This window comes from Solenopsis invicta, chromosome 6 (genome assembly GCF_016802725.1).
Source record: "Solenopsis invicta isolate M01_SB chromosome 6, UNIL_Sinv_3.0, whole genome shotgun sequence".
In the NCBI taxonomy this organism is placed as follows: domain Eukaryota; kingdom Metazoa; phylum Arthropoda; class Insecta; order Hymenoptera; family Formicidae; genus Solenopsis; species Solenopsis invicta.
Window position 1 is genome coordinate 8,397,406 of NC_052669.1, and position 21,355 is coordinate 8,418,760.

Consider the following 21,355-nt stretch of genomic DNA (forward strand, 5'->3'; position numbering starts at 1 on the left):
AAATATTCGAATTTAACTCGACGATATCACCATAGATAATCAAGTGTCAGTTAAGTAGGAAGTGAATAAAATATGGTAAATACTAGTTTACTTCCTGATACCTCTTTGCTCTACATGATTCCCGCGTACCAGGAACGTTTTATCGAACCCGAAATCCCGGATTTCTTCCCGGAATGACTATAAATTGAACTCTCTCCTCACCTATTTTATAAGGAATTAATCTCTTAGCTGTTTTTATGATCTCTCCAGCACCTCAATGAATGCAGAATATATTTCTTGCTATTATTTAATAATTTAATATTAAATAATATACATCCTTATCAAAAATATACATATACGCAAAAATATGGCGAGACGCTATAAACCTTTCCATCTAATTTTAATTTTTGATATAAAACCATATAAGAATCCTAGAAAATAAGTACAAAATGGGCAAATAAAACAAATCGATTTACTTATTATTTAATTTAAAAATAAAATTCAATTTTTATTAATTCTATAATATCCAAATAAATTATTTAAAAAATTGTATATATTTTAATCGTTTGGAATTTTGAGACGGTATTATAATAGAGAAACAAAAAATATAGACGGAATTGTTACAATAAAATATCACGAAAACTAAAAATTTGTATAAGCTTGTATTTTATCTTTTTATTAAAGAATTAATAGCAAAGGATTAACGTTGTAAATAAGGATTTGCACTTTATAATAATAGCAATTGTAACAAATAAATATAATACTATAGTTACATGTACAGTTAATGCCATTTTGCTTGATAAAATGCAAAATAATTTGCAAAATACCTAATATTATGCAGAATATTGCACTTAATTAATGTTAGACTTACATTTAATGTCAAAGTACAGGCCATTACATACAGACTCGTTTTGTACTACAATAACTATAAATAATTAGAATATTGCATAAAAATTGTGCACCTATATAGCAAAAAAATGTATAAAACAAAATGTACTAAAATGTAATAAATTTAACATAAAAACATTTGATACAAAAATATAGCATATATAAAAAAATTCTACACATGTTAAATTTTGTTGCAAAATGCAATAGAAAAATCCACAATGTGAGTCAGATGAGATCAAACATACTGTTAATGTCAATAATTTCGTTGATACTATAGTGTTAATACGTTAATTCATCTCGAATTACTTTGTGTAATTTCCTTTCGTAGCATTTTGATATACTGACAAATACGTTTAAAGATTATCATAATCAACATTTCCTGTTCTTGCAGCTTCTATGAATTTTGCAAACTTTTCATATAAGTATTTATGTTTTTGAACAAATGACTGGTCTTTCATTCCATCTACCCATTCCATCTGAGACAGAGTTAATCAATAAATAATTTTTTTAAATAGAAATAAAAAATTGCAAATCCAAGTGTGATTTTCCGTCACATTAAATCAAATATATAAATTAGGAAAATGTGACGAGATTGCTTGTTATCAAGTTTATCAACATTATATAGTATTATTAAAGTTTTTAAGATTATTACAATTTATGGACACAAATTAATAGAACATTAATATTTTACTTTCATATAAATAAGATAATTATATTTAATTTTTTTGTTAAAATATTAATACAATGTGTTAGTGAAGTTTGAGAAATGTTATCAAGTCTTCAAAAATTTCAAAACTTTAAAAAGTTGACAAATTTTAAAAGTAATGTTATTGGACACTTTATTGTTTGCTTACAATATGGGGGAATCTCTCCTTGTCAAGACTTGTATACTGCTTGTAGAGTAAAGTAAGAACTTTTGCGCCTTAATTTGGACCAAGGCCATGTTAGAATGTCCAGTATACCTGGATTACTCTCTAAAACAAAGAATATAATTCTTGTAATAAGTATTATGCTCAATCAAAAGAAAAAAGCAGGAAAAGAATGGAAAACTAGTACGGAATTGTACAAACCTCCAAACAAAGTTGTCTGGTACATTAAGTCTTCAAATTCTTGTAAAACGTTTGTTACCTAGTAAGAATTTCTTCAAATGGTTTCTTGTTCTTGTCAAATGTGCAGTTTGCAAAAATGTCCATAATCTACAAAATACACAGCACGATTATTAAAATTTATCGTTTCCAGATAAAAAGAAAGATTAGATCTCAAAGTCGTTGTAAGCACCTTGGAAAAGTAATCTAGCAGCTCTAAATCGCGGCTCTTCGTCTCGTCATTGTATAAAGATGATTCGGGACATTTCTCATCCAAGTAATTTGCCACTGCGACAGAATCCGTTACTATAGTGTACTATCTGATTCTCCGAAAACCAGTACCTTGCAGTTTGGCTGAATCTAAAAAGCATTTTCGTACACATTAATAAAATTCGCATCAGGTAAAAAATAGAGTTCAATCCCGTCCTTCAAATCAGATCATACTATCCCTCCTCTGTAATCTGGATCTTTTTTGGCACAAAATTTCACTCTCAACTTCAACTGTACAAATTTTTGGGGTAATTATTCAGTTTAGGGGCCTCACCTCCGATTTTAACAAATTTAAATTCAATCGACGCGTTTTCTGCATGAAACGACGAGTCTGGGAGAAAAAAGCGTCACTTTGCTCCGCGAAACAAGATATTTATCACTAAAGTTGACAACTATTCAGGTGAGGTAAGTCTTTGTATGGCGCCGTAGATAATCAAGTATCGATAAAATAAGGAGTGAATAAAACGGGGTAAGTTTATTTCCCGATACCTCTTTGGTCTGCATGATCCCCTCGTACCAGGAGCGATTTCTCGAACCCAAAATCCCGAAATTCTTCCTGGAACGACTGCAAACTGAACTCTCTCGTCACCTATCTTATAATACGGAATTAATCTCTTGGCGATTTTTATGATCTCTCCAGCACTTTAACGAATGCGGAATATGTTTCTCGCTATTATTTAATAATAATTTAATATTAAATAATATACATTCTTACTAAAAATATACATATACGCAAATATATGGCGAGACGCTATAAACCTTTTTATCTACATAATCTTTTAATTTTTGATATAAGATCGTAAGAATCCTAAAAAATAAGTATGAAATGAGCAAATAAAACAAACCGGTTTACTTATTATTTAATCTAAAAATAAAATTCAATTTTTATTAATTCTATGAATATATCCAAATAAATCACTTAAAAATACATATTCTAACTCATGTAATACTCTCTTTAATTTCTATACAAAACCTAAATAAAAAATTTTTAAACTACAAAAACTTAGCGCTGCTAGATAAGAAAAGCAATGAAAAGAACTGACTAAGAATGAATGTGATAAATGTAACACTTGTAAGATGTGTTATAAAAGTAATTACGCAAAGTAAGTTAAAGATTAAGATTTTTAACATTTGTTTCTTTTGCAAGTAACATTGTAAATCATTATAATTTTCTAAGGTATTTCTAAGGTATATTATAACTATTATATTTAACATTGTGTTTAGATTATATTTAGACATCTAGCAGCGCCAAGTTTTTGTAGTTTAAAAATTTTTTATTTAGGTTTTGTATAGAAATTAAAGATAGTACCACATGGGTTAAAATAAGAAAATTTTTCAATGAGGATACAAAGATAATACCACTTGGATTTTGTAAAAAAAAATTTAAAGGGTACACACATACACTTGGCGCCTTATATATATACACACACGAACACAATGAGCTTTATATTAACATAAAATAGAAAACAATGTACCTTTTTTACAGAAGAACAAATATTGTGTATCTTTTATTCCTACTGAATTATTTAAAATATTTTGAATAGAAGTTGTATAGATATTTTTCAATAAAATATAAGTGAATAAATACACACATACATACACACTTACATGTATCGTATTTATATATATATATATATATATATATATATATATATATGTCTTCATTCTCAGGTTTAGCATTGTTCTTTATTTGTACAATATAATATTAAACATAAAATATATAAATTTTGAATTTTTTCTTTGTCTTTAATATTTTTTCATTGATTTTGTCACAATAAATGATTTATAATTTATCATCACTGATTTTGTCATTTCATTAAATATATCCCATCTTCATATTAATTACGTTCGTGAAAATTCTGTATTTCCTTGCTTGATGTTTAAACATAAAATTATATGCATATATCAAGTTAAAAAAATGTTTTGTAAAAAATATGTAATACAATTTAGAAATAAGTTTTGTAAGTATAATTCATTACCTTGTGAAATAGTATTTTTCATTAGGAACATGATGACAGGCATATTTGCACATTTCGCTCAATTCGCATACAGCTATTAAATTAAACATTTCTATTGGTTACACAAAGGAGGAGCTGCTATTAGATAATAATTAATATATCGAGCAACCGTTATGTTATTATATTTTTGAAGTGATTTATACAAATATAATACCTAAATTAATTCTTCAAAAAAAAAACTAATCTCATACATGATCTGATGATGTGATATTCATATATAGAGTATTCCCTTTTAAAACAGTACATGTTTCAATGTATAATGTTAAATATACAATTTATATTACTGATTTTCGAATTAATATACATTGTTTAATTTTTACAAAAAGTTAATTAAAAAGAATAGAATTCTTCAATTATTCTATAACACGAATATCAATTATAACGATTTATCATTATCACATATTAATATAATAGTTTTGCTTCAAATAATTCTGATAACGTAATAGACAATAAAATACAATGAAGAATACTCAATATACCTACATATATTTCTAAAGAGATATATTTATTACAAAGCTAAATTTATTAGTTGAATGTTGTCCATGCTTCCGTTTTCAATTTAACACAGCAATATCATATTACTTTTATTAGTTAATGCTGTGACGATTTTTATTCCAGTGTTATGGTCGTTTTATTTCCTTAAATACATGTATTTGTTTTTCTCTAATATTTTATACTATTACCCCATATCAGTATAGAATCCAATAAATAAATATATCGTTTGTTGCTTTGAATATAATTTTCTTTCTTGATGACTCAGCAACAAGCAATTTTAGTAAGCATTCTTTTTTTCGGAAGCTACAATTATGTCACATTTATTTGTCCACACGCATTTTAGTTTATATAAAATAAATTTTCGATCCAGCAGTTATACGCAGGTATATATTCATGTGGTTATATGCATGGTATACAAGTCGTAGCTAATGGCAAGGATTTTATTCAAAGTCCAAGTATAATTGCTGAATTCATAACAGCATGTACAGAATGAGTACTTGTGAATATTGACTTTTATCATAAACTCAATTCGTACTCTTTCAAACTTTTACATATAATTCTACATCGTAATTACGTATTTGAAACATACTCAATTTGTAGACTTTTGTTCCAAAGTATGTATCTTTTTATTGCACAGAACATAAATCTTATTTGACTAAAAAGAATATAGAAAGTTACATAGATGTGTATAAAATAAGATTTCTATCTGAATTCTACTATTGTGAATTCAGTGTACATAACTTACAACTTTGATAAATTCCCATAAGAAGTCATCATCCCATGTACTCTCATGGTTCTACATCATTTAGAATTACTTCAAATAACAGCAATTCTGTCAGCTTTCTTTTGTGAACGTAACGTTCACAACTTGAAATTTCATTGTCGATTAACACAGGTGCAGTTAGTGAAAATATTTGGGTCGAAGAATAATATATAAAAGTTCGGTATTCAGCATCACACTGCACAGTGTTGCCTCACCTTTAATCAATCAAGCTCTTGCGCGGCGTGCGATGTTGAGGCTGTATTTCGTTGCTCGTCATCCGAATCATCATCCTCCAGGCCATTAAAGAAGGATTGCAATAACGAGCCGAATAATCCTTGATTGCGCGGGCGCGGAGGAGGAATATTAAAAAAAAGTTGACCTATTTTATCTAAGTACTGTCGGTAACATGGATCTCTGTTTAAAGATATCTGGTACTGTTCACAGAGAACTGTGAACACAGCTAGTTTACCACTGCAAAATATCAAATAGGAGAACAATGAGGATATACTTATATGTAATTGGAAATATATCTCTTATATAAAGCACGTACCTGTCAATGGTTTTGAGTAAGAAAAACAAGAAGTTTAATAAAGGAAGAAGATATGGCGGGCCACTGTTTATTTTTGGATGTCTTGAGGTATAAGAATTAAAGGCCTCTTGCGCCGTCGCCTTATTTTGTAAACAAAGATATCTACAACAAAATGATTATATATGTGTGTGTGTGTGCGCGCGCGCGCAGGTATCTTAGGTGGTTTTGATACACTCCTATAATCCTCACTCCATTGTATTAGCTCATCTATTTGTGTGTATTCTTACAATTTCAAAAGATTTTCAATATTAATTGGCTTACTGTAAAACTGCTTGAGCTATGAAAAGATCTATTTCGTTCATGTATCCACGCTGCTCGTGAAGTTCAACCAACATTGCAGCACATCCAGAACCATCTCTACTATGTATAAAGTGTTGCCTTGCCATTATGTAATTCTTCTCTAATTGAAAAACAGATTCATTATGTACAGCACACCCAAAACGAATACATGGTAAAATTCCTAATCAAATTACCTCTCCAAAAGACCTGAGCTATCTTTTGGTGCAAATCGGGATGACCAGTTTTGTAATCTGTACCCTTTACACTCCATTTAAGTGCAGATTGAACAAATATCTCCCTTTCGGGAGATGTGGGGCTCATTAAACTGAACAGGCTTGTGATCTTCTCAAAGAAGCCTTGAGCAGGTACCGTTCCAGATTGTGTTAAAACATTGACAAATAGAATTCCTAAGTCGGCTCCACTTGCGTGCTGTAAGAAACAAGTACAAGTCGCAACATTGTATCAAATCACATCAAAATTGATTTTTGCTTCCCACGACTAGCCGTGTCCGTGGTGTCGGTGCGTCTTTCGATTACTATTAATTACGATTTATTTGAAGACATGCGACTCTAGGAGCGCGTCAACTTTGTCGGTAAAATTATGAACATCGTTTTAAAGAAAACGTAAAAACCCATCAGAAGATGGACACTTACGAGGGCGCAAAACGATCACGCGTACCTGTTCGTGCTGTAACAGAAGCATCGAGCCATTGTAAAGCAATTCCAGGAGTTCCGAGTATTTTCTCTGACCGAGGTATCTGCAAGAGCGAAGGAGGTTAGAGACGGGCAAGGATTTTTGGGCGCGCGGAGGCGCGTCTCGACGGCGCGAGGCGACCGGGTCGGCCGCTCCTCACCTGAAATACAAAGTTCGGTACATCTGATGAGCCTCATAATAGTTCTCCGAGCTTATCGAAGCCTCTAATTTCGCTAGAACTCGCTGGACACCGTGACTGAACCGCGAGGCCATGTTTACACTATTTGGGAACCTCGAGGCCGTGTGATGCGTACCGTTGGCATCAGTGCGCATTTTTCCCCCGCACCGCACGTTCTACGCACGTGCGATTCAAATTCGAAAATCACGCGTTTCCCGTCGTGCACGAGAGAGAAAGAGAGACGTGTTGCTGCATACACGCGTGTATGTACATACGTGGCGTGCGCGTTGGATTGATTAGGGAATCTGCTAAACACGAACCGATGACGATGAGACGGCGAGCCGCCGACGCTCGTCGCACTAAAAATGGACAATCATCGTTTGTGTTGTCACGTTTTAATTTCATGCGCGATAGTCGCGTCGCGTGACCAACTATTTCAGTACTTTCGGTATTTTATCGATTGGGCCTGTATCGCATAGCTTCGCTCTGTATTGTTCAACTACTCTCGAGTTCGCAGCAACGCGCTAAATATATTTCAGCCTGAGCGTCAATTAAGCTATAATTATCAGGGTTAGAGATGCTAATGAATACAAACGTTCGAATTTCGGATGCAGCTACAGAATGATTTTGATCAAATCCTAATTAATTGATGATTAATAATTGAGCAATAATTTATTATTTTTTTTATGTAGATAGAAGTATGAATTTTGATTATTTAACACGTGGAAAAAAAATACTTTATTAAATTAGTAATGAATTATATAGTTAAAATTTCTACTTCAAACGATTTCGCTGATTGAAAATTGATTGAATCGTTGATCAAATTAATGATTAACTTCTCAAATAATTTTGTCTACTTTGTGGATTAATGTGGATAGAATTATTAATCTTTCATTAAACAAATGAAAAAAAAATATTAAGGATAATGAAAAATATATATTTCGAAGTTTTGTAGCAAACATTGCAATTCTGATAAGTTGATCATGACTCAATTAATTTAGAATTTGATCAAAGTCGTCCTAAGATAAAACGAGATAAAACATTAAAGTGATTGTAAACTGAGTGATTAGATAATCTGCCGTGAGAATAATTGCTATTCTAAAAAAAAAAAATATATTATAAATAAAAAATCTATAACCGTGCGTGTACAATAAACATTAGTCATCATGAGTAGATTACGACACTACATTGCGTCATTCTTCATTAAATCAGAAAAAATATTCTGTGGGAAAATAAGGATATATATATCAGACGTATGAATGCATCATTATTTATTGCCGGATGATCTATTCGGTAAGAATAAGGGAAGGAAAAGCGGACTCTTCCGAAAGGATTAACGAGAGCGATAACACAACACCGTCAACGCCGAGGACATTTACTCGCGCGGTTCAACGATCGGCCGCGACTTTCGGCGGGCGCGCGTCGGTCTAATTCGCCGCATGCCGCGGCGTGCCGCGGGGCGGCGTAATATATCAATTGCAAAAAGTAATATTGATAAATGCGCAAAGTGGCGTCGCGTAAGCGCAGCCGGGCCGCCCGTGTGTACACACACGTACGGACGCACACGCGCGGCGCGTGTGCACGCTGGCTCCGCGCCACCCGCGCGACGCACACACGCACACGCGTACACGTACGTGTGTACGTACACACGGCCGAAAACGCGTAGAGCGCGGTGCGCCCCTGGCGGCGGACCGTGCAAGTGACCCTCGCGGAAATAATTATCGCGATTTATGTTATTTGCAAATGTGATCCGGGGGTTTAATTAATTAGGCGATGCTGCGTAGCGGCGACTGACGGCGACAGACGGGCTCCTGGGGTTACCCGGCTACGCCGCGAGTGGAGTGGAGGCAGCGGCGGCCGCGGCACGGGGTGAGGCACGTCCGCGAGAGTAATGTACGGTCCGCGTACGTTCAGACGGCGGTCCCCCTGCGCGTGTCGGAAAGGGGGCGGTGCCTCGCTCGCTCGCTCGCTCGTTCGCTCGCTCGCACACGCGGCCGGCCACTTTTTTATCGGTTCCGTACAGCCGGCCCGCTCAGCGATAACAATGGCCGGTGTCGAGAGAGCCACGAGCGAGCGCGCTCGGCGTCGCTCGGGACGCCGACGATGACGACGACGAGCCGACGCCGACGGTGTCGACGGACGCGGCGACTCGCTCGAGCGTCGTCCGCTCTCGATCGTCATCACGATGAGGCGTGTTCGGCCCGCGGCGATCACGCTCCTTGACATCTTCGACCGGCTAGAGCCCGACGACGACGACGACGACGACGACTCTTCCTGGAGCCGTGGAGTCCGCGATAACGGATGAACGAAATTATCGTGACGCGTATCGATTGCTGGCATTATTGGCGTCTACTTGTTTTTCATACATACATCGTATAAACAATTCGTAAATAATCCTTTTGTACCTGAGGGCTATTTTACAAGCGTAGTGTAAAACACAAGCTGTGTAAAGTATCGTAAGATGTAGAGTTGTTTGTTTCTATCAAAGCACGTTAGCTTTAATTTATTCTTTTTTAGTTTTAAAAATAAGAAAAACAGATAGACATGCAACTACGCCTTATAATACTTTACATCCACTTGATTGTATCTGATAAAAGTAAATTACACTAGATAGTGTACAAAGAGATTTATTCACACACAATTTCCTTGTGTAGCGAGATTTATATATCCAAATATGTGTGTGCAGAATGGACCTGGCGGAAACTATGAAGAACATTGTTGCCAAAGGTATGCAAACCGAAATGGGTCCACCAGGTGGAGGATCAGGCTACTCCGCGTCACCGAGCAGCGCCGGTTACGTCACGGAGAAGATGTACATGTTGTTACAAGCCTATTTGCAAAATAAAGGATGGAATCCCAGTATCGAGCTACTGCAATGTTTCTCAGAATTCAAGGATGCCTCCATGATGCCGAGTGCTGCTTATTTACAGTGAGAATAAACTTTCTACAATCAAATAAAGTTTATTTGCGTTTGCAAAAATATTCCAATGCGTTTGATTTGTTCGCAGAATGATGGCGTCAAGAGTCGCATTGGATTCGCAGGGAAGACTAGTCCTTAGAGAGAATGGCAAGATAATACTACCTTACGAACATTTTGCCAACGCCGTAATGTTGAAACATATGAATGGACCACACGGCTTACATTTGGGTTTGGAGGGTACAGTCCGAGCGGTCATGGAGTCATACACTATTGGAAGGGAATGCTTCGGGATGGAGAAGGAGTTTATCATAGAAGTCGTGCAGAACTGTCCCAATCCTGCTTGTCGCTATTACAAGAATCAACTGGAGCTCACTCAGAAGATGGGTCATATGGCACCAACTTACATCCAGGAGAACGAAGCAACCGCGTCTCTTCTGCGTAGCGGTTTTCCACATAGCACAGATTTCCAAACAGTGAGTAAACTTTTCTTTTTATTTGTTGTTTATACAAAAGTTTTCTTAAGTTAACATTTCATTATATACTTGACGCGCTTACCTTCGCAGAGCCTAAGCAGCGCTAATCCGAATACACACTTGGGAGGAGGATCCGCGGCGGATTTACCAGAGATGAGAGGTGCTGGCAACCAAATGAATCTTCAACGTCCTCCAAGCCGTCCGTCACTGAATATTCCACATCGGCCTGTATCGCAAGAGAAGAAAGTGCCATCCGGCAAGCAGCATTACGAATCTCTAATACCTAATATACCAATCTCCGATCACAAGTTGACGGACTTTTTACGCACCAATCTGGATAACTTGGACAATCTCACTTCTCTCGGTTTAGGAAACTTACAAGGATTAGGGAACGCCAATAAGGATCTGCTAGCGTTGCACAACGGCGCATGGCCTTTAGAAAGTGAAAAGGGATCTCGGTCGTCTTCAAATTCGGAAGGTAAGTGAGAACTAGTAATATATATATATTTTTGTTTTCATATTGCACTCTTGTAAGAAAAAAATGCAAGTCGAAATTTCATATTATGTACAGATTGTGTTCTAAACATATTGACCTTCAATCAGGTAAAGTGATAAAAGTTGAATTAAAAAAAGGGAAAAAATAAATTAAAGGTTTTTTAGGTTTAACGAAACATTATAATAAAATGAATATCTACATTTTAGAGAACTTGAAATAAATAATTTATATTAACTTAAAGTTATTTAACATTACCATAATTTTCTTTCCTCTCTCTTAAATTTTGCACTTGTGTCACTTTTCTTGTAAGGAAGCAATAGAAGACATTTTTAAGCGTATTTTTTAAACGTTAAAATTTACATTAATAACGCATGAATTTTTTTTATTGCTTTTATTGCTGATATTTCAGGTGGACAAGAGAAGATTGTGCGTGCTTTTGCAGAAGTGATGAAGAATATGGCAAGGATGAAAGCTTGCGTACGGCCAGCAATGTGCAAACCGTACGGTAAACAATCCGAGGCTCTGCAAAAAAGTAATGATGCAATTTTGTTAACTGTTTTCTGTTTTTTTTTCTTTCTTTTTTTGCATGAATTTATTGCACTGTAAAATTTTATATCAATTTTTTTCTCAAAGTAATTTACAAAGATTTTCATGTTGCTTATTTTCAATTACAGCATTGGTCGATACAATACAGCTTGTACAATCGTTGCGAAGCTTCTTGCCGCCCCCACATATACCAGTCTCGAGCTGGAAAAACGAAGATAAACACCGATTAGATCACACCGGTACCCCCTACCTGTCAACATTGTGAGTAATTTTACCTAATACTGCAATTACTATTTTTAACTCTATTATTAATAATTTTCTATTACTTTATACGTTATGCTATATTATTTCTTTCTTTTTTTTTTTTACAGAAAAGCTGGCGGGATGGAAGAATTATGCGAGCAGCGTAAGTTAGACTAACCGTCGTCTTCGCTTTACTCGCGACAGACCAAGTTTCGTCTTTTTGCGCTCTATGATGTTCTAGTCACAAGATGTTTATTGATTAGCTGGGTGTTTCGTATCTAAACAACCCGATGGATTGCTCAAAAAAGTTGTTGGCGTTTAGGACTTCAAATACTAAGAGACAAAATGAGTCATGCGTGGACTGTGATAAACGTGGGTAGCGTGAAAAAAAGATTTATATGTAGGACTAAACTCACACCGCGTCATCTAGGGATTTTCACTAACTTTATTTCATTGCTGTAATTTGATTCCATAATGCTCTCAATCATTGCTCTCAATCTGCCTATGGGGTTTATTCGGCAAATGATTTATCGATTTATTCCCGCGATTACCGAAGCTCAGCGACTGAATTACGATTATGTAAATTACATATAATTATGTAATTATCGTTACGAATAGCATTTATATTTACTGTATCGATTTAATAATTTGCCATTTGTGTTCCGATAATTACTATCTGATTAATAATATATCATAAGACTTTTTACATATATAAAATTATTATACGTAGACGTGTAAAAACTCAAGTCGAAATAAGAAGCAAAGACTAAATTAGTCTGATGCAAAACTTGCTACTAATCGATTGCTGCTTCATCATTTGCGGCAGTGTTGAGGAAAGAACGATTTTCTTGATCATTGTACTCGTGTTATTTTGTTTTACATGTTCTTTTTTACTTGTTTGTTATAGTATATTCTTTAGCACTTTGAATTAACATGAATCGAATTATTCGATTAACGAAATGATTACTGTGTTCAATTTATGTATACAATTTACATGTGTATGTGTACGTATATGTATACATGTATATATAAATTATATACGTTATATAAATGTATATTTCTTTTAAAAAGATTTATATATATGTATATGTTATTATTTATTCTTAAAGATGAGATGAACATATATCATTGTTATTTCTATTAATACTATTTACTGCATGCACAATCATGCTTTACAAATGTTAAAAGATTGGTAATAAACTCCATAGGCAGTATAATATGCGGTGTGCACATAAAAAGGAATTATTGGTCAATTCATATAGGTATTTAAAAAAAAAACAAATTATTTCTTAATATATACGTAGAAAAGAACGAAATTGTTATGTCATTAGAAGACTCTCAAAAGGGGGGTGTGATTCGCACTGACGCTCAAAGACTTCATCGTGCACTAAGTATTATTACGCAGAAACGTTTTTACTCTTGCGAGAGAAACTGCAATTTAGAGGATCGCGTTTATGGAATTTGATCGAACGCTTCCTCGGGTAAACGGCATATCGTATTGGTTGCGGGAGTAAAACTGTTTCCTACTCGGTTGTTATACGTGCATATAAGCGGTATGATAAAATGTTTCCTTCTTTCTCGATAATGTAAAGTTACAAGGCATTCGTCTTTGAATGTAAGCGATTAATGCCGTGTATACTGCAAATGCGAAATAGCGCGCGGCACTCGAATGCGTGGCAGCTCTGTTTTGTGGGCTGTGTGTGCGTGTTTATCTGCGAGAATGTGAAGTTTTGGCTATCAAATAGCAAAATTTTATATGAATGCTCGTATGTTGAAGATGTCTTTCTATACATGTATCTGTTATTATTTACTACACGTATGCAGCGAATGTGCCGATCGATTACCATTTAGGAGTCGGATCTATGATTTGAAAGTGACGTGCGAATTATTATTTTCTTTCTTTTACGTTTGTTTTTGACAAATTATTGCTCTCTTTCATATTTTTTTTCTCTGTTGTATATTGTGTTCTCTTTTTTTTTATTTTGTATTCTACTGTGTTCGAAAATGGGAAGCATGGAGATACGTTGATAATTAACAAGTCTAGAGAATAATTCTCGACAGTGATTCTTTATTTGTTTTTCCACGGCTATTATAGCTGTTTAAACGAATGCAGATCCGGCTTCTATAGACTGCGTTTTTGTTGACATACATATATAATATATATATATTGACAAGAAGGCTGCTGCAATATGATTCATAATTCGACGATAACTTGTTGCACACCAAAGTGTATTTCCAATAACTAGGTGGACTTATTTCTTATAATATTACGTATTATTAAAAAAATGCAAATGTAACGTCGTTTGCATTTCGATCGATCGGTCCGTGTGATCAACGCAATTAAGCATATCCATGACTAAGTCGTTGCAATTTATGCCAAATAGAGAAAAGGGAGCGCGGAAACAGAGTCTGACGAGAAAAGGAGTTGATCAAATATACCAAAATAGAATTTCAAAATACGTGAAAAACGTTAGGGACTGCGTCCGAGATAAATCTTACTTTATCGATGATTTGAACACGACAGCGCATTGTTCGTAATACGAGGAGTTTGTGCGTGTATTTTTTTAAAGCAAAAGTTGCAGCGCTGCAATAAGTTCCTTTATTCTTCGCTTTACATTCGCTGTACTTTGTTAACGTACACAATATCGTTGTTATATATTTTATGGTCTAGATTAAATTATCGTTAAAGTCTAAACATTCGTTTTTCGTTATTCGTTTTGCGATTTTATCGCTGCAGTTGCTGCAACTGTTGCCATAACGTGCGTTAGTTTATTATATTTTTATATACCGTCCGTTAATTTCTACTAGTTTAAATAATTAGCAAGATAAGAGATTTCATTCTAGAGGTTCTCTCGAACGGAGTCGAGCACACATCAGGAAAGGGACAGAAAAGGGAAGAAATACAGATTTCGTTTCCGGATCTCGTTACTCTCACGCCATATCTATACCATAGAGACCGTGTACATGTTTCCGCACCGAATTCGACAGTAAGATGATAAATGATTGTAAAATGCGCACTATTGTGTCGATCCGTCGTTCCCTTTTTAAACTCGGATCGCTAATCGATATTCGTACACCAAACGCTAACCGCTGTGTCTGCACATTAAGCTCGTCGTCGCTTGCCAGTATTGCTCTTCTGTATTCTCGCATAATTCTAACTCATGACAGCAATTATTAAAGTTTTTACAAGTGTGAAAGACACGCCTGGTTTCGTTTTCTTTTTTTTTCTCTGGCCCCGTTAATCATATTCTCGTAAATTCACTATGCACAGCCCGTTTGGCTTCAAACCCTTAAAAGTTCCTTTGTAGCGAAACATCGTCGTTTACGGCGAACTCGCAGGATCGTGTACTAACTGGTTGCGCCTCCAGCACGAAGATCACGTCGTCCAGAAAGTAGTACGACTGTCCTAGATCGCCCTCACACAGGTACGGCAGTTTGCTCCAGACGAGGCATCGCAGGCCCACCGGGGCGAAGACTCGGTCGATTAGACTGGCTATTTGAATCTCGAGTCCGTTTCCTCGCACCGCTAAGTACTCCGACGGTTTGTGATTACCCCTATCGCCGACCTCGACGTAGGGGCTAAACGGCAGCACCAGGGCAACGACCAGCCTGCCGCCGGGAGCTAGCGAGGTCCTCAGTAGCCTCAGCAGAGTGTTTGGACGATCGCAACGGTCGAGGAGGTTCAGACAGAGGATGACGTTGTAAGGACCAGCCTCCTGATGCCACCTTTCCACGTCGAGAACTCTGCGAAAAAAGTGAAGAAAGGCACGTTCAGGAAAAGATGTGTTCTGTATCTAGATTATTCGGATATTTTTCTAATCTAATCTAATTGAAAATTCCAATTAACTAACTTGATATTAATTTTGATAAATTTGATTTAATGAAGTTTGATTGATCTTGCTTTTCTAAGAATTATCTTCCAGTTGTTAGTTGATGTATTACATTTATTTCTCCTATATTTGAAAAAGTGGATCGATACTCGAATTCTCGAAGTTCCAAAATAAAATATTATAAATAAAAAATATTAAAATATTATAAATATTCACTTTGTGAACTACTGTCATCGCGAAGATCGCGTTTTAACATTTATAGACATAACTGTTACATGCATCAAGAGATTAATAGCGTAATAATAATATTGTCAAATTAATCATTACTTTGTTTATTGTGTTGGCCGGAGCACGGCAATAATTTGAAGATCATTACAGAAATTCGGAAATGATTTAAGTATAAAGACTTGGCGTCGCTAGACGTCTAAGTACGTCTAAGTTAAATGTAAATTTCCTTATAAAACTCAAGGAGCACTATATTTTTATTCTCATTGAAAAATCTTATTCCAACACAAGTGATATTTAGTTAAAAATAAATAATACTTGAAAATTGTGTAATCTAATTATATTCATGCTAAATGATATGTATTAAAAAAAAAAAAAAACGTATGAAATCTTTAAATTGCTTCAATTATTAAGGGAATATGCTCTTAGAAATAACTGCATTTGCCGAGGCATTGCAATAATTCTACGGGCATTGCAATAATTGCACAGGTACAAAATTTTATAAAACATCCATCGTGTGTTCGGTAACGGATGCACATGGCAAACTAAAATTTGTCTCTGGCAAATTAGTTTTTCAGAGACGCGCAGCCGAAGGAACGGAATTCGAGACATCGGCTAATTTTACGCGGAACGGACGGAGGCTACTCCGGAGATAGCTAGAGTTGTATAAAACGAGTTACGGGATCCGTCGCGCCCCGCGGACGCTCATTTAAAATTCGAGTGGCGACCCGGCGCTGAGAGGCAACAACTCCGGGCCGGGGCCGGGCGGTTCCGATAGTGGCGTCCGCTCCGATCCGCTCCGGGTGTAAAACCACCGTAAACTTCTACTCCAATCAATTCGGTGCAATAAACTTGTTAGTGGCGCATCGTGTTGAGAATATTACGTATCGACACGAGCGTCGACAAGTGCCGCTTTATACGTCGTCCGCCGCGGCCGGCGCGGCCGGTCGGCGTGAACGCGCGACCGAGACCGGCCGGCCCGCCGATCAATTATCTTATCTCACTTTATAATGAAGCCCACGTTTTTTGAGATAACCGTAATAACACCGCTCGTGATGGCCCCTCAATTCGCCCGGGAACGGCGCGCATAATTACGCGCGCTTATATTATCAGGATCCGTATCGAGTAACCGCGAGAACCACCGTTCCCCGCCGATCTCTCATTGATCTGATTCGCGTTACATTCATTTACATTAATTCGGTGCGCTCCTTTTTCTCGCCGTATTTCCTCTCGTCGTAGATAATAGAAAGCAATACTTCTTAATCCTTTGAGGGATTTTATAAATGAAGAGAATAAATCTCGGAAGATTTTCAGATTTTCATCGATAGAAATTGAAAATCTTTCGAGATTATTCTAAATCGATTAAAGATTACTCAATAATTCATAAAAATAAAGGTAGGAATTTTAAGTGATTTCTTCGGGATAGAAAAATGTCAAGAGGAGTCGTAAATACAGCGCTTTAAGCTGTGATGAGGATAAAATACGCGTCGCGCGAATCTACCGAGCGTGTGTCGCCGTTACGAGAGAATGTAAATGCACACGTTCAAGGAGCGAAGATTCCACCGCCCACCTTTGGCCGCGCGTATTCGATTCAAAGAATGTAATCTGTTTCGCGTTCTCGTATATGCGACTCCGCGCTCGCAAGGGAGCTCTTTGAAAAATTTCCGCCCAGCCAGTAAGGATTCCTCTCAGAATATTCAGATCGAATCGCCTTTGCATATGTGCACGCAATGACTGCAATAACGCTTGATTTCGGAAATATTCTCATCCCTTGATTACGAATATGCTAATTTTTACGCGAATTAAGTTACACGTCGCGCATTTTGTACATATGAATTCCAGACTATCAGATGAACCAAAATGTTGTGCATTATCAGCATTCAGATTCAACTGGAAATAATCTTGTTAATTCAATGGTATAGTTATAGTATTAGTGAAACAAATGCTTGTTTTATAAAAACAAAAGCACGGATGTAATGATCATCTCCAATTAGATTAATTCTGTTGATGTATTTTCCTTTTTTGATGTGCATCATTTTAAAAATACGATCGTGGAAGATTGAAGACTCGTTGCTACTTACAATTAATAAAATTTACATACGTGAACTTTCTCTTCGCCAGAGCCCACCTCATGGGGGGTGAGATATCCGTGGCGTACACCTTCTCGAAGAGATGAGCCACGTGGGCGGTGGTTGCGCCATCACCTGCCCCGAGGTCCACCAAGGAATGCCAGGGACCCATGAAGCCGCTCGCGTCCATTAGCTTTTGAAATTGCTCGCTGGAGAACACGTGCATGGAACCACGACCCAGCAGTCTGCGATAATGCAAGAACTTTTCATTATTGTAAAGCATCCGTTTCAGAGATAATTTAGAATGAGCTGTTAAAATATTTTTCCTTTGTCTCGCGTAATGATTTATATTTAAGCGCTTTACGAAGATATTTATTTACCTCGAGTGTAAACACCAAGTTAATAGGTACATAATTTCTTGTGATAATAAATCATAGATTGGAATAATAGATAATAAATAATGGAAGTTTTCAAATTATTATTTTTACTGCTCAAATAGAATATGTTAAGTTAAAATAATCTTTGTTGCGTAATCCGTATAAATTTGTTTCGAGATTAACACCTTCAGGGTGTATTTTTAAAACACAAAATTTTGCTTTAGAAAAAAACGTATATATTTATAACCGGATGCAAAAAAAAATGGCGCAGATTTCGAGAGATAACGTTGTAAGTTATGTCTCGCGGCTTAAAAAATTACACTCTAGAGTTAATTGCGTTTTGTAAAAAGAGAAGAAAAAAAAACAGCGTTACACATTAAAAACGGACTTTTTACGATAATTGTTAAATCTATGTCCGCGATATTTATAGGTTCAAAGTTAATGAGAGATATTAAAGTACAAATAGCGTACAAGCTGATGCGATGTAAGCTCGCTTGACGAAGGCTGTGCTACCAGCGTTATCATTAGGCGTTTTTACTGCATATTACCGGCCGATAATGCATCTTCATTTCGTCATGAAACTTTACGAGCCCGAGCACGGGCTTAATTAGGCTCGTTATGAGGCGCATAATCGCCGCGTGTCCCCGTTTACATTCCGCCGTGCAATTTCATCGGAAAGCAATATACTCGAAAGATAGAAGAGGCGAAATTGAAGATTACCGGTTCTTTATCTTATTTTCTATCGTGCCGTAATCAATAATGTAGATATCAAAAGCGATTTCGTCTAACGAAGACGTACGATTACATGAAAGTCAACAGCATAATAGAGTGAGTCTACGTCAGAGTAAAAAGTTACTCCGATTTGACGTAGAGATAATTTGCGTCTTTCGAGAGAAAAACCGATCAAAGCATCGTGAATGTCAATTCGTTAATACAATCAGATTAATAGATCCTATATTTATTTTTACATTAATTTATCGGTATCTTTGTAATGTCATCATAGTTACAGTAGGTTACTTCATTTAGTTTAAGACTTGATTTTATGATTCTACCTCGATCCTTCGTTCTAAAGATTGTTTAATGCTGAGGAAGACTTAGCAAAATCGAAACGTATGTATTAATTTATCATTTATCATTTATTTGAGAATAAAAATGTTTTTCGATTTCTTAATTAGCTGCATCAAACATGATTAATTAATTGCGGATTAGATATATCCTAATTTGCGTGCGCTTCACTAATTCTTACGGTCTTTTGCTTTTCGGATACAAACGCAAGAGGGAGGAAAAGCACGTCCCGATCTTGCGGTTTTTCGCTATCTATCGATCGATCCAACGAACGAACGAACGAACGAACGAACGAACGAACGAACACCTGCATGTAGAAATCGAATCCCCGAGGCTCGAATCCCCGAGGCATCTCTGCGGCAGCAGGTTGCCCCGCGGAATTCGTCGATGTCATCCGGGATGAAGAGGGAGCAAGGGAGGGAGAGGTCTGGTGGAGCGAAGCAGGAGGACAGGGCTCGCTTCCACCCCTATCCCTCGACTTCGCCTCCGTGCGCGGAGAGGCATCATGAGGGAAAAAGGGGCGGGTTCATTTGAAAATACCAAAGTCGTCGCCGGCGTTGCGCGGCGCACGGCGATCCATCAATGCCGCGGAACGCGGGATTTTGATCGTAAATTCGGTTACCCCCCCGGCGTTATAAATAAGGCGATGGTGGTCCGCGCGGAGGCCGGCCCGCTTCCCTCCTTCCCTCCCCGCTTCTGCCTCGCATCCGATTCCGATTCTGCCTGTCCTTCCTCCGCCCTCCCTTTCTTTTCCCTCTTTCCTTCTTCCGCACCGCTCGGCTATGGCCGGTGCCATCAATTAACGAGCACCTCCTGGCCCCATTGAATAATAAACAAGAATAAGAAGGCGATGGAAGAGGGACGAAGAGGGAGAGGGAGACGAAGGAGACCCGCGGACCCGGTTGGCGCATTGTTCGTAGTATCGTCCGGCTCCTCTACCTTGTTCCTTAAGTCACCCCTTCTCTCTCTCTCTCTCTCTTGTTCCTTAAGTCACCCCTTCTCTCTCTCTCTCTCTCTCTCTCTCTCTCCTTTATCTTCCTTCCTCCCTTCTCCCGAAGCTCACCTTCGTGTACAACGTCGCGCACGGTCCTCTCGCTCCTGTTCTTATTCCTGTTTTCTCTCTTCTTTCCTCTCTCCCCCTACCTCATCGCCCTCCTCCCGTTTCTCGTCTCCTTCTCCCCTCTTTGTTTTCTATCTTTCTCCCTTGTGCACATACCCTCTCTCCTTTTCTCTGAGCTCGTTTCCATTGTCAGCCACCCAGTACCACCACCGTCTCGGAGCAGTCACATCGTCCTCGCAGCCTCCGAATGGAAAAGAGGAAAAGAGAGAAAAGTATAGGGGAGAGAGAGAGAAAGAGGAACCGATGTGCGCGTACACGCGTGTGCGTGTGGTCGCGGTGATATATACGCGCGGCCCACAAATCAGACCCGTAGATCGCAGCGGGCTCGTCGGCGCGCGGCGCGGCGGCGCGAGCGACAATTAATTCGCCGCTTTTGCTCTCCCGGTTCCATTGTATGCGCGTATACCCACTCGCATGCAGCCCTCTCTCCTCAACCTCCACGATTCGGAGCACTTCCTTCTTTCTCTCTTTCTCTTGGATTCTATCTCCGCGCCTTGTTTTATCGAGGACCACTGTAGGGTCTTTTTGTCTCGTTTGGACTCTCGTCGGAAGGGCTGGGCTGGGCTGGACTGGGCTGCTTTGGACGAGAGGGAGAGACTCCCGAGCCGTAAAAGCGTTGCTTTAATGCGGACCCGGCGTCATGCGGTCTAGCTACGCGGCCACGCCACGCCGCCTTACCGGCTTTTTAAAAAGGAGCCTCGAGAAAAGCGCAGCAATTATACGTGGAGATACGAGGTGGCTGACAGATATCTGG

General features: G+C 37.5%; 3 protein-coding genes and 1 pseudogene across 5 annotated transcripts in view; 1 reads left to right on the plus strand and 3 right to left on the minus strand.

Annotated features, from left to right (window-relative positions):
- Positions 1–1,743: 1,743 nt before the first annotated feature.
- LOC105196633 lies at positions 1,744–2,726 on the minus strand (annotated as a pseudogene).
- Positions 2,727–4,175: 1,449 nt separating this feature from the next.
- Positions 4,176–7,581, minus strand: LOC105196634 (Golgi to ER traffic protein 4 homolog). The gene is made up of 6 exons (XM_011162665.3): positions 7,220–7,581; positions 7,045–7,123; positions 6,561–6,795; positions 6,349–6,487; positions 6,049–6,189; positions 4,176–5,969 (listed from the first exon to the last, which is right to left on the minus strand). Exons 1-6 carry the CDS (start codon positions 7,390–7,392, stop codon positions 5,720–5,722), a joined length of 1,017 nt encoding a protein of 338 aa, XP_011160967.1. The 5' UTR covers positions 7,393–7,581; the 3' UTR covers positions 4,176–5,719.
- A 1,277-nt stretch (positions 7,582–8,858) lies between these two features.
- Positions 8,859–15,114, plus strand: LOC105196637. 3 transcript variants are annotated; one of them, XM_011162669.3, is made up of 8 exons: positions 8,878–9,106; positions 9,924–10,166; positions 10,246–10,630; positions 10,721–10,886; positions 11,001–11,108; positions 11,536–11,658; positions 11,801–11,933; positions 12,044–15,114. In XM_011162669.3, the coding sequence occupies exons 2-8, from the start codon at positions 9,925–9,927 to the stop codon at positions 12,090–12,092; spliced, it is 1,206 nt and encodes a 401-aa protein (XP_011160971.1). In that variant the 5' UTR covers positions 8,878–9,106; position 9,924; the 3' UTR covers positions 12,093–15,114. The 3 variants fall into 3 exon arrangements, with proteins under 3 accessions (XP_011160969.1, XP_011160971.1, XP_011160970.1); XM_011162667.3 differs by having other exon boundaries at positions 8,859–9,106; positions 10,721–11,108; XM_011162668.3 differs by lacking the exon at positions 8,878–9,106 and adding an exon at positions 9,165–9,623 and having other exon boundaries at positions 10,721–11,108.
- LOC105196635 (methyltransferase-like protein 9) overlaps positions 13,964–21,355 on the minus strand; it is a 38,521-nt gene continuing 31,129 nt past the window's right edge. The window contains 2 exon segments of the mRNA XM_011162666.3: positions 13,964–15,659; positions 18,072–18,284. Coding sequence (XP_011160968.2) covers positions 15,206–15,659; positions 18,072–18,284 — 667 coding nt within the window. The 3' untranslated portion in view covers positions 13,964–15,205.